This window comes from Rutidosis leptorrhynchoides, unplaced genomic scaffold, assembly GCF_046630445.1.
Source record: "Rutidosis leptorrhynchoides isolate AG116_Rl617_1_P2 unplaced genomic scaffold, CSIRO_AGI_Rlap_v1 contig46, whole genome shotgun sequence".
NCBI classification, from domain to species: domain Eukaryota; kingdom Viridiplantae; phylum Streptophyta; class Magnoliopsida; order Asterales; family Asteraceae; genus Rutidosis; species Rutidosis leptorrhynchoides.
The window spans coordinates 45,995-60,321 of record NW_027266693.1 but is presented as its reverse complement, the minus strand read 5'-3'; the positions used below and the strand labels follow the sequence as shown (position 1 = coordinate 60,321).

General features: G+C 32.3%; 1 protein-coding gene across 1 annotated transcript; it reads right to left on the bottom strand.

The window, feature by feature from the left end:
- Positions 1 to 2,048: 2,048 nt before the first annotated feature.
- LOC139883839 (trans-resveratrol di-O-methyltransferase-like) lies at positions 2,049 to 3,419 on the bottom strand. Its single transcript, XM_071867960.1, has 2 exons — positions 2,634 to 3,419; positions 2,049 to 2,372 (listed from the first exon to the last, which is right to left on the bottom strand). Exons 1-2 carry the CDS (start codon positions 3,417 to 3,419, stop codon positions 2,049 to 2,051), a joined length of 1,110 nt encoding a protein of 369 aa, XP_071724061.1.
- Between the last annotated feature and the right edge of the window lie 10,908 nt (positions 3,420 to 14,327).

The window sequence follows — 14,327 nt, the reverse complement described above, 5'->3', positions numbered from 1 at the left end:
TCAACTATAAAATCGTTATTAATTATAAAAAAAATTCAAATCGTTATTATAAATACGTTAAAGAAGTTGTATGGAAAGTGTGAAAATAATAAAATTTCAAACTCTATTATTTGGATTGTTAAAAATTTTATTGTCATTAGAAAAAAACAAAAAACAATATAATGAAAGTGTTGAAAATGATACATGAAATTTTTTTTAGAAATATTTTAGAATATATTATTTTCAAACATAATCGATAAATAATTTTTTCACTTTAAATAAAATACTTATAAAAAAAATTAATTTTTTAAGGAGAAATTATTTTAAATTTGATAAAGCACTTCATAAATAATTTATCTTATAAACGATGATGAGTTGGGTTTTTATTTGTGATTATAATATTGATTGATTGTCATATATTATGTTGAATAAATAGGATTTTTTAATTTTTATAGAGAGATTTGGTGATGATCGATCAATTAGTATATTGAGTGAATATCTTTTAATTGTTACGGAGAAAGGAAGTGTATGGGTGTGGGCGGGTCAAGCCACAAAACCAACTAGTGTTTTGTTTTTATGGTCCATATGTGTAAATATATATATATATATATATTCAGTTTTTATTGATTTAATCGGGACATGTTGGCCTAGTAGTTATCCGAATGTGCTCTTATCCTGAAAGTCATGGAATCGACTCTCCAGGAACACAATTCTTAAAATTTCCTTATCTTTCTTTATGTAATCCAAAATCATTGAATCAAATTTGGGTATTCAATTGAAAATCAATGTGCCTTCGCCCCTCATTTAGAAAGTTTCTAAATTTCCAAACTAAACTTTGATCTTGTGAATTTGAAAATTACTAAAATCCCCCTAATTATTTTACCAACTTTAAGGGCATGTTTAGTTGTGGAGAGTTTTCAATTCTCATTTTTTTCTTTAGAATTTTTCAATTTTACTATTCATATTTTAAAAAAAAAAAATCAAAAATTTTGTTCCGTATACAATTTTCATTTCGTTCTCCTAATCAAAATCCCTAATTTTAATCAACCCAAATCCTTAATTTTGATTTCAATTCAATCGAATCCACAATTAATTATAATCGATCTGAAGGCGTGTTGATCTGAAGGCGTCAATGGCGTCGGGAACTGGATAGGCGTCGAGAAGGGCAGCGGCGTCGTGATATGAATCGGTGTTGAGGGCGTCGGGATCTGGTCAACTCGGACCATTGGAACGGTGTCGAGTGGGGGCGGCATGGTTTTGCTCGCCTTTCGGAGGAGAGATAGCTCTGGCGGTCGTCGTGAGGGGAGGAATGGCAGGCGCCAGCGTCGGAACCAAGATAGACCGGAGGAGAGAGAGCTCGGGACATTTTTTTGTTATTACTACACTTTGACCACTGACATTTCCATTTCTTTCATTTCAATCCCTTGAGTACTTTGAAAATTAAAAATTTGATTCTCTCAAATTTTTGAAAATTTCTTGAAAATTTTCTGAAAATTTAAAAATGAAAACTCACTGCCAAACAAATTTTCCGTGAAAAATGAAAAACACGAAAATTTTCAAAAAAAATTCAAAAAATACAACCCGCCGAACAAAATGACTTGATCCATTTTCTCCCAATGCTCCAATTGAAAAAAACTATCGGTGACAAAAAAACGATCACATCTCATTCCTCTAGAAAGGTCCTGACTTTAGAAACCGCGTCAGGAACTGAGGATGTTAAGAACAATCCGTTCCTAATTATATTCTACTAATATTGTAATTTTTTATTTCTTTCCGTATCGAATATTTTACATATATATTTAAATATTTTTTAATATAGATTATTATAAGAAACTTACATGATCTATTTAATTAGATATTCTATTCTTCAATGTGTAAATTTACCATTAAATAGACAGACCGAGTAATACCTAATAAGTAAAAAAACACAGAATTTCCACTTAAAAATTATATAAACCAGCAAGCAACAAGGAGTACAATGTGGATTGATTTAATAAAAAGTAACATTATTTATCATAAAGAGCATGATTAACTAACATCACGAAATCTTTAGCTAATAAATTAATTAATCATGGGTAAACCTCAATCACAGATCTCGCACCCAAAATTGGGTATATCTTATAATGGCTGAACCCTGCACATGAAAACAGGCTGGACCATTCTTTCTCATTTCTCTCTTTACCCTTCGTTAGAGTCATCATCACCATGTCGAATAATAGTTGAACTTGATCATCATGTGACGACCCCGCAATCGCTTCAAGGCCATTTTTATTTCCCATCACCATGTCTATGACAATCACCTTTCCGCCATTGCCATGATAACTTGAAACAGCTTCTTTGCATCTTTTTAGTATTCTGACACATTCTTCATCGTTCCAATCGTGCAGTATCCACTTGATTACATGCATATTGTAATGAACATTAGCGTATTATTATTATTGTGCAAAATTAACAGTATTTAATTGAGAATAAGAAACATATAAATTAATGTTAATAAATAGCCCTTATCTTCCCCATCACCTACCTACAGTTTTTAATAATCTTTATGCTAAAACTTTCATCAGGAGATAGTTAACACTTACAAATTCGAGTATATAAATTTCATTAATAAAATTTCAACTTTTATAAAAAAAATTAAAAAAAATAACCCGTACCTTCAATAATACCGCATTTGCACTAGGAATTTCATTGAACATGTCACCTGAAACATATTTCAAGTTATTGAAATCTTTCGAATCAACAAGAACGTGAGGAAGATCAAGCACAATGCATTCTATGTTAGGAAATTCTTGAGCTATGACATTTGCCAAAGTTCCGGTGCCTCCTCCGACATCCACAAGTGACTTCAATCCCTCAAACACACTTCTAGACTTCTTAATCATCATAGCCCCGACAAAATGACTATCGCTAGCCATGGCATCATTAAATACTTTGTTAACCCTAGGCTCATCCCCAGCAAGCTCCCATAAACTCTTTGAATGTGCCGTGTAATAAGGCGTCGGATCATCATTTTGTAGCCAAGTGCTCTTACTTTGCCATGGTGCCATCAAATTTGTGTCAAGTATCATAAGTGAAAATGGACTAACATGAAAGGGATTGTCCTTGAGTAGTAGATAAGAAGCGCTTGTGAGGACATAACCGTCTTCTCGAGTACTATCACCCGTTAAATTAGGAACCTGTTGTTGAGTGAAGAAGCCAGAATGAACTAAATTACGCATGAGACGATAAACAGAATCGGACTTTTTGGGATTGATTGGAAGTATGGAAAGTAGTTTGGGAAGTGTCATTGGCTGGCCATGTTTGTAGATGATATCTGGAATGCCTAACTCAATGGCACATTTGAGTGACATGGAGGTAATGAAGTTGAATGTATGTTTCCATATGTGAGTATGAGCTTCAAGTAGCTCGTCATCATTCACTTGATAATTAGTTGACTTCATTTTGTGCTGATCGTGAATATAATTATTCAAAGACCTCTATATATACTCTATTTACTAGTTGAAATTTGGATTTTAAAGAAAAATAAGAAATTCAGGTTCCACTCATTTGCTGGCACGTTGATTTAATGATTACTATACATTCAATTTGGGGCCAGCATTTGCAACTATCATACAAATTACAGGTGATCATGATGTCGATATATGGCTCGATATGTTTCCAATTTCTTGGAATTTAGTATTTGAATGCATTTTGTGCTGTATCAAGTTCTTGGATGAAAATAGACATGAGAGGGTGAGGTTTGTTTTTTTTTTTTTTTTTTTTTTTTTTGAGGATCTGGTGTGGGTTAATATATGTTGTAAATACCTAATTAATCGATTTATGAATGTAATATACTTGTATATATATACATATACATTTTACGTATGTATGTATGTTTTAATATAATTAATTTACGCATGATTAATTATTCTATCAACCGTAAAGCATAAGGATTGCATTCCTAGGAATTCTCTAACCAATTCACACTTTCCTAGACTTGAGAGTGGACTTCCTATCACATTGAAGAGCAAAAATGAGGATGACGAGATATAAACACCTTTATCACTTAACCGACAAATTAATGTGTATTGGTTCTGAGTAACTTTTACTTCGGATAAACATTCCTCAAGTTTTTTTTAACTTAGGTCTTATTAGGATAGGTTGTCTCAGAGAACCATAAAAACAATGTATTATACTTTTGAAGAAAAGAAGAAAACAGGTATAGCAGAGAAAGCTTGAAGAATAAGTAATAAAGTTTGAAAAGAAAGAAAGCTGCAGAGAAAAAGATGGTCTCGATCAATTTGATCGAGAAGTCAATCCTAAAAATGTTTATGAAGATTTTGAAGATGGAATGATCAAAACAATGTATTAAGGAATCAAACAGTGAAGAAAAACATGGTTTCCGCAAAAAGGATATCGGTGAACATCGACAAAAATTTAAAGACCTTAATGTAACTGCTGCAAACGTCAAGGGTCCGTCTGAAGAAAATAAAGAAGATGACTTGCCGATCGGAAATCAAATTTGCGAAGGTCGAGACCCCATTCAACAGACTCTGGACATCGTCGTGATCAATGACATACCTTTCAATTGATGTAAGAATCGTTCCTTCAAAAACCCCTCTTTGCTAGGGTTCTTAGTTATTGTTCATGCTTTAAATTTCCAGTTCATTAATTTGAATAAGATTAGTTTAAATTGGCAATGTGGGTAGTTTCACTTGACCATTATGAAATAGTTTGCGAGTTGTAATTAGTTTGTCATGACCTGAAGTTCACAATGTGTGCTCGAATTGGAAACTATGAACTGAAATTGGGATTTTTCATTAAAAGTTGTTACAGCTGGAATTTGATTCAAACTCATTAAGAAAGGATCATTAAAGGTTTCTAAATGCTAAATTTGGAATTCTAGAGTTTGTTTGAAGTTGCAGTATGTGGATTTGCCTTGTTTCAGTCGAATTTGATTTAAGTTATTTTAAAAGTCGTTTTTTAATCAAAGTAAGTATTTAGAAGAAGGTTTGAAGCTGGAATGAACATGATCAAGCTTAGAACGAAAGTCAAGCAAAAAGTCAATCAAAAATGGCGTCTTTGTCGATTTGGAGAAGAAGACTCTGTGCTGTAATTTCTGCCTCAGTTATAGTTTTACCAGCAAGTAAACGCGTTGAGAATTACCTTGGAGTGAAAAGCAAACTGAGATCACAGAAGATTCGAAAAAGAAGAGATCGTGCTAAAAGAAAAAAAACCATTTCTACTTTTGTTTTTTTGGTTTTCTGCATTTTTTGGTTTTTGTAATTCTAGCTTGTAATATATTTTCTATATTACATGTCAGATAGGGTAAAGCATTTGAATGCCTATATAAGCTCAATGTAATCGTCTCTTTCAACTCAGAATGGAAATTTTCAATTTCAGTATCCATTTTTCATCTTTTTATTAGTTTCAAAAGCTCGGTTATGTTGGTTGAGAGAAACCTTAGAATCCATCATCCAAATTAGTTTATTTAGATTCCAAACAATCTAGATACCGATATTAAGCCTTTAGGAATTAGTAATCAAATTGAAGCAATGAAGGATATGATCACAATCTCTATTTAGTGTATTTTGTTCTTAGTTTCTCGAGTTTTCTGCATTTTGGTCTTGTGCTACTGTGAGTTGTTGTTATCTACTGTGTGTGTGTTTAAATCTTGTGTTTTCCAGCCTGAGAACACAAGGTTCTTCCATCAATTATTATGGTTTATAATTATTTGTTTTGAGTTACTTATACTGACTAATTAGATACTAATATAAGTATATATTTTTTCGTTCCAAAATATATATACAAATTTGACAAATTTAAGATAATAAAGACATGTTTTTCCCATTTTATCTACCATTATAATTTATGCATATATTATATTTTATATATACGTTAAAACAATTTATTTCAACATATAATTTTTAATTTATTATATAATCAAATTTTATCAGTAATTATACCACATTCATCTACAACGTATGTACAACGCATTTGAATAATTTTTTTGGACAAAATAGAGAGCGGATCTCACATAAAATTCTGTCAAAATTAGTTGAACCAATTTTTTCAACAGATTTTTGCATTATATACATCACTCATATGCTAAAATTTATTATAATTATATTGGTCAAATTACTATTTTCATCTTTATTTTCTTAATATATATGAAATTTAAAAAAATTGCATCTGATTTGAGACCGAGAAAATACTTCGAATAAACATTCCTGACGATTTTGTTTATTACACCAATAATCTCGTTATATATTTATGTACTAGTATTAGTCAACGTCAGTCTGACCTAGCTAGACAGTTTGTAATTAATGGTCGATTGTGACTTTTATCCACCTCATGATATGCAATTCTTCTTGCATTGACAAAGATGTTAGGGCAAAAGACGTTTTCTTGTTTAATCCATATACAATGTTATTCTCTACGTCTATTAATAATTGACACGATAATAACAACTTCGTTCATTAATAATTGACGCACCTGCCATAATTTTTTCACATTTGACATTTGAATACAAATAGTATTTGTATCAACTATTAATGCACAGAATGAGTAGTTGTTTGACTAATTAAGACTTGTTGTATGCACCTATAACCTTAATCAAGAAAGATTACAAGCACAGATTGACTAAAATAGAGAAATAAGAAACAAACAAAGCTATAAAACCAATAATCTATGACTAAAAGGATGATAATCGAATTTATGCTAGATTTGATTGAATTTGAAGGCTTAATGTTGGTACCTATTGTGTTTAGATCCTAAAAAATTAATTTACTTTCGATTTAATACTAAGATATCTCTCAAAATCAATGCAGCAGTAAAGGTTATTTGAAAAAATTGAGAAAATAGATGATGAACTTTAATGAAAAATTTCATATTTGATTTTGATTTCAAAATAAAGCTCATTATCGGAAAAAGAAAGTTAGAGACCTTATATAGTGATCTCTAACTAACCTAGACGTCATAAAAGTGAATTATAATGCTGGAAAATGAAGAAAATACAGCTAGGAATTTTTAGAATAAAAGTATTTTTGGGACCACTTCTAATAAAATGACATATAATACTGCTACTCGACCATTTCTTGCTCTCCACTGCTTCTTTCTTCTCTGAATTTTTACTTTAGCATATGAAAGGTAACTAGTAGATAAGCTACAATAACATTTTTCTTCTTCTTCTTCAAATCAGATCAAAAGCTTGCAATATGCTTCAGTTGTTGACTTTGGATTTGACCTTTTGTTGCAGCCATAACAGATGAGAAAAACTATTGCAGAAAGTTTCTAAATACTACACTAAATGATTCTACAACTTCACTTTTTTTTCTTAACTGGAAATTAAAAGGACTATTGAACTTGTTTGAACTTAAACTGAGATAAGATAAAACATCACCCATTTTCATCTTCTCATGTTGCAAACTCACATAAACCTCCATAACAACTTCCAAATGCATAATATAGCTTGACCAGATCGAAAGGAACAAGAAATATGGCCAGCATACAAAATCCCCAATTCTGACAGCAAAACTCAAAACTTAAACACATCGAGCAAACATTTTATTCATTACTAGATAATTGCTAAAATTGACTTCATAATCAGACTCAGAGCATCAAGTCGACCCTAAATGGTCATTTTGAATAATCAAATTCCATCAAGAATAGCGAAAGATAAGCTAACCCTAATTATTCAGAAGAAAGAGAAAACTGAGCAATGAAAATAGTGAATTGTGTTTCCATCTTCACGATCATTTCCAGCTATGCCATGACATTCGCAAATCGGAACTCCGACCGGTGAAAAGTGAATTGTGTTTCCGTCTTCACGGCTTTTAGAAATTTCAGGAGCGTCCTCCACGGACACAATTGCATAATCATATTCAATCTTTCATGCTTTCCTGCATTGTTTTCAATCAATCGATGCAGAAATGCCTAGCTCAATGACACATTTGTGTGACATGGACGTAATGGAGTTGAATGTATGTTTCCATATATGAGTATGAGCTTCAAGTAGCTCGTCATCATTCACTTGATAATTAGTTGACTTCATTTTGTGCTGATCGTGAATATAATTATTCAAAGACCTCTGTATATACTCTATTTACTAGTTGAAATTTGGATTTTAAAGAAAAATAAGAAATTCAGGTTCCACCCATTTGCTGGCACGTTGATTTAATGTTTACTATATATTCAATTTGGGGCCAGCATTTGCAACTATCACACAAATTACAGGTGATCATGATGTCGATATATGGCTCGATATGTTTCCAATTTCTTGGAATTTAGTATTTGAATGCATTCTGTGCTGTATCAAGTTCTTGGATGAAAATAGACATGAGAGGGTGTGGTTTTTTTTCTTTTTTTCTTTTTTGAGGATCTGGTGTGGGTTAATATATGTTCTAAATACCTAATTAATCGATTTATGAATGTAATATACTTGTATATATATACATATACATTTTACGTATGTATGTATGTTTTAATATAATTAATTTACGCATGATTAATTATTCTATCAACCATAAAGCATAAGGATTGCATTCCTAGGAATTCTCTAACCAATTCACACTTTCCTAGACTTGAGAGTGGACTTCCTATCACATTGAAGAGCAAAAATGAGGATGACGAGATATAAACACTTTTTATCACTTAACCGACAAATTAATGTGCAGTGGTTCTGAGTAACTTTTATTTCGGATAAACATTCCTTAAGTTTTTTTTAACTTAGGTCTTATAATTGTTGGGATAGATTGTTTGAGAGAACTTGAGACCATGAAAGTAATGTATTATACTGTTGAAGAAAAGAAGAAAGCAGGTATAGCAGAGAAAACTTGAAGAAGAAATAATAAAGTTTGAAAAAGAGATAAACTGTAAAGAAAAAGATGGTCTCGACTAATTTGATCGAGAAGTCAATCTTGAGAATGTTTAATTGTTTGATTAATTTAGTTTAAAAATTTCATGTAGAGATTTTATAGATACTAAGTTGATCTAGCTATGAGTAATCAATACGTATGCATCTTGATGATTTAAAATTTAGGTTATGTTAAAAAAAATTTAATTGAATTGTTATTGCTATTGCTATTGTTTTAAAAATGTGTTCTAGCAATTTGAAATTTAATTATGGCATTCTTGATATATTGATTTGCATGTATTAAAATTGACATTAAGACGCATTTCATGCATTCATGGCATTTCATATAGAATTACGAGTCGATATTAATTATCGGAATTGTTATTATAATACTAATATTATAGGTGACGAGGATCGAACGGATGACCAGACTTGAGTGGTCCCAGTTTTAGTGCATTTTGGGGAGGTAAGTACCGTATATAAGATATTGCGTAATATAACGGTTTTCTAATAAACCGTTGTCTTAAGTATCTCCTTAATGGTAATACTATATTATATGATCTGATTTGGAAAACTTGATTTTAAATTGTTATTTGAGGAAATGCGTTATTTCTCTATGTTATTGTCGAAATGTATTTAGAAATCTGATTTGATTCACCATAATTTGTGATATTCTATATGTATAATATCGAGATATGTTGGAAACTTGATTTGAGTTCACATTAATTTTTGAACTGTGATTTGACTTAAAAATGATTACTTTGAGAAATTCGAGACTTGATTGGATTGGCATATGTGTAGGATACGGCCGTATACCGAGTATAGGACTATCTAATTTTGGGTCCTGTCACTTGCTATCATTGAGGATAGAGTGACCGATTCGTAACGATGACGGGCCCACGATGAGGCTAAAGGTTGCGCACCTAAGCCAAAAGACATGGTGGCGTGTAGTTACTCGTACCTAGACATGTTCTAGGGAGCACGTGCCATGAAGATTAACCTATGATAAGCGATTGTGATTTTATTGGGATTTGAAATCGAATTTATATTATGATTTAATTAACTTATTATGGGATCGTATTTTGACGAACTACATTTTGTGAAATTGATATCTTGGGAGTATTCAATATTATTTGATAAATCGATTTGTGATTTCATATATTTGGTTCAAAATGGTTTTTATAACTGTTTTGGAGGTTACTTGGGATTATAATTTATTAGATTATGGTTATATTGCTTAGTATAATATATTCGGTACTTACTGAGTGGCTCCCACTCACCCAAATTTTTTTTTTTCAGATATTGCAGGACTAGGCTCAGTGTCTTAGTCTCATTGATTTGAGGACTTGTCTCAGAAGCTCTCGATCTTCCTTTTGGTATATCTCCCATGTACATTAGTCGTCTAGACTTGAAAATTATCCATGTAAACTTTTGTATCTAGTGTACCTCCGTGTTTGTAGAACTTAGTAGTATGACTTGCGATTTTTGGCTTGTGCGATGGCTATGGGCTTGATGTTATAATGTCGATTTTTTTTTAAGTCGGAAGTCAATTTGTAATTATTGAACCTTGTTGTTAGTTATATTTGGATGTGGTTTGTATTTTAAGGCTGGTCGCAATCCCGAGGTTGAGTGGATTACGACGCCGGTCATGACGTGGGTTTGGGTCATGACAGACTGAAACTTCAACTCGTCGGTAAGCCCTTCTAAACTCGTCTGATTTACCTGCAAATCACATAGAAACGATTGTAAGGAAGCTCAAAACAACATATTAAAATATGAGAACCAAATAACGATTTTAAAATTTTGATCGGAACTTCAAGTCGCGTTTCCGGCCAAGGCTTCCATCTAATCAAAGAGCTATAAAAGAGTAAAACACTTAGAATTAACCCAGGAACAATATATTAAAAGATGAAAACGAGAAGATGATTTTTTAGAACCCAAAAATTAAAATTAATAGGAAACCATTACGAATTGGAAAAAACGAACCTCGAAATTGTCATCCCCACGTCGAGAACTTTCGTTTGCTTAGTGAATTGTGGAGTTTGACGTCGCCGATTCCGGCGGTCGACGTCGTCACCGAGAGAGTGAGAGAGAGATAGAGAGAAAACGATCTATAAAAATGAAGAGGAAGAAGATGATATGAGGATTTTATGTGTCAATGACCTTTTTTCCCTCAAGTATTTAAAGTAATTACAAAAGATACCTTTTATATTCCGGAATAGCCAAGGGTAATATAGTCTTTCTAGTAGTCCGAACCTAGGTGAATCGGTCAAAATAGTAAAATACCCTCCACATCTTTAAATAATTATCAAAATACCTTCTATCCTTCGAATAGCTAAAGAGAAGTCATGTCTTTTCAATCATCCGAACCTATTTTAAACCAATCAGAATTTAATATATATTTCGAACCTAATAATTACAGTTTTACTTGTTCGGAACCTACCAAATTTTTACAGTAGGTTAAAAATATTGTTCTAAACATATTATATAAAAATTGGATTAAAAAATTGAACATATTAATTTTATTTCGATTTTTGAATAATTTAAGATTAGAAGAAATGATTAAATATAATTAATTGTTTTAAAAATTAATTAAGGTAGTAAATCAATTTAGAAAAATATGGAAAAATGATAATAGATTATTTAAGGGATTGAAAATATTATGTGATTTTTTTCCAAAATATTTTTCAAGTAGAAAAATAATTTAGTTGATTAATTGAATTAATAAAAATTGATTAAAGATTAAAATTTATGAAATGGTTCTAAAGTAAATATTAATATAGAATGAAATAGATAAATATTTTAAATTTAAATTAGAATTATTGCGATGAGTGTGACGCGTAGAATTTAGTTCGTGTAATTTTTCCAATAAGCGTAAGTACGTATAATATTAATAGTCGATATTTCGATAGGTCGATAATTTGCAACGTTAATTGGACGGAACGAATCGAGGAGCTATTAAAGGTGAGTGTTACTTTCATTTTTCTCTATGAAAAATATGTGGATGCTTTATGAAATATATATTACTATGCCGTGATTTCTAATTATATCAATGTTTATGATTTATTTAAATGTACTACGTATTATACTTTTGAAAATTGGAGAGAACCTTCAAAGACCCTAAAAGCAAAGTTTTCTTTGCTTCTTAACGATTTAAAAGCAAGATTTTGCTTAACGATGAATGAAAAGCATATTTTTGCTTTATTATACATATTATATAAATACGAACCCAATGAACAAATGTTTTATTGATGATGGGATTTGGTCGACTTTGTGGCGACCCAATCCATGATGAGTACTAGGTCCTTGTGACCCCTTGCTTTAGTTTGATCACATGATACGGCTTCCCTAGTATATCTAGCTGGAGTTTTATTTGCGCCCTTTACTGACGGGCTGACGGTAGATTAGGATACTACAGTAGGTCGCTCCTATTGTCAGTCATCCCGATGTTTTCACTAATGGGATTCGACGATTTCTAAAGATGTTTTATGACAACTTCTGATGACAAATGATTTAAGATGTTTATGAATTCAAACGTTTATCCTTAACAATGTTTCAATGAAATGTTTTCAATAAAACCTCACTAAGCATTATAGCTTACCCTTTCCGAAAAATCTATGTTCTTTCTCTTCAGGTTGAGTTGGTAAATTTTGAAAGAGAAGTTAGCGGCATTCATCATATGTGCGATATCGAATAAGGTGGGCTCCATGGCATTAGGACTCTTTCTCACTATTTTATAAGTATCGTGTTATTTTAAATAATATGTATTATATTTTCCGCAAAGACATAATTTGTATAATTATATTTGTGATCAACTTGATGTTATGTACTAAATAATGGATAATCGAATAAAGTTAAGTTAACAAACGAATAGTCGGGACTGTTTCCAATCGGACGAGGCGGTCGGTAGCGGGGCCCATAGCTTGAGTCACAGAAGATTTTAACACAGCTTTCCTTCAATTCTCCAATATCTGACAGAACTTTCTTCAGCCAAACTGCATGTCTTGCTGCATGGTTGACTGCAATGAATTATGCCTCTGTTGTAGACTGTGCAACAACAGTTTGATTTCTTGAGCTCCAGTTGAAGATTCCACTGTCAAAACTACAACAGTATCCACTCCTGCTTCTACAATTCTCTCCCATGGCATAGTTAGCATCATTGAAGACAAGCAGTTCTCCATTTCCACCTTCTTTAAACCATATGCCAAGATTAAGACTGTATTTTATATACCTGAGTATTCTCTGCATGAGTTTTGGAGGGATTGGCATTAAACCTTGCCATCATGTTAACTGAATAGGGAATATCAGGTCTTGATGCACAGAGATACATCAGTGATCCAATCATACTTCTGTAGAGTGATGAATCAAACTCCTCTCCGTTCTTTGTTGGTTCCAGCTTAAGTTGATTCTCTATTGGTGTAGAAATCCCATTGCAGTCTTCCATTCTATACTTTTTCAGCATATATGTAGCATACTTTCTCTGGTGAATGAAAATTCCAGCTTTTTCTTGTTCAATCTCTAATCCAAGGAAATACTTCATTTCTCTCAGGTCTGTCATCTGAAATTTTACCTTCATCATTCCTTTGAAACTATCTACCACCTCTGCATTAGTTCCAATAATTAACAGATCGTCCACATATAATGACAGAATAATCTTTGCTCCTCCTTGATTTCTAATGTACAGTGTTGGTTCACTTTCACTCTTCAAAAACCTATTCTGCAACAGATATGAGTTGATCCTGACATACCAAGCTCTAAGAGCTTGTTTTAGCCGATATAGAGCTTTTTTTACTAGCTTGTACACTTTTCTTTCTTCACCAGAAACTATGAATCCTTTAGGTTGCTGAACATAAACATCTTCTTTTAAGTATCCATTCAGAAATGCAGACTTGACATCCATTTGATGAACTCTCCAGTCATTGTTTACAGCCAATGCTAACAACATCTTCACTGTATCAAGCCTAGCCATTGGTGCAAATATTTTTTCATAATCAATGCCATACTCATGCTTGTATCCTCTTACCACCAATCTTGCTTTGTGCCCGTTGACAGTGCCATCTGTATTTAGTTTAACTCTAAAAACCCACTTAGTGTCAATTACCTTTACATCTTCTAGCTTGTCTATCAGGATCCAAATTTCATTATCTGTGATTGCCTTCCATTCTTCTTTCATTGCCTGAATCCACTCTGGTGACTTCTCAGCTTGTTTGTAAGTCCTTGGCTTTATACTAGCTGCCATAACCTCTTCTACACTTCCTAAAAACTCCACCAAGTCTGATGTTGGAGCTGATTGAGCTCTGTTATAAACTGACTGTAGACTCCTCATACCGCTAGGTGGCATTTGATCTGGAACAATTTCATTTTCTTCATTCTCCATCTGTTCTTCATCACCACTTTCAAAATTCATGAAACCTTCTCCTGTGTCATTACTTGTTTCTCCTCCTGAGCTCAATGGCTCATGTGATGGTGTTTGATCATCACTGTCTCCTTTTGAGACTGGACTAGTATTGTTTGA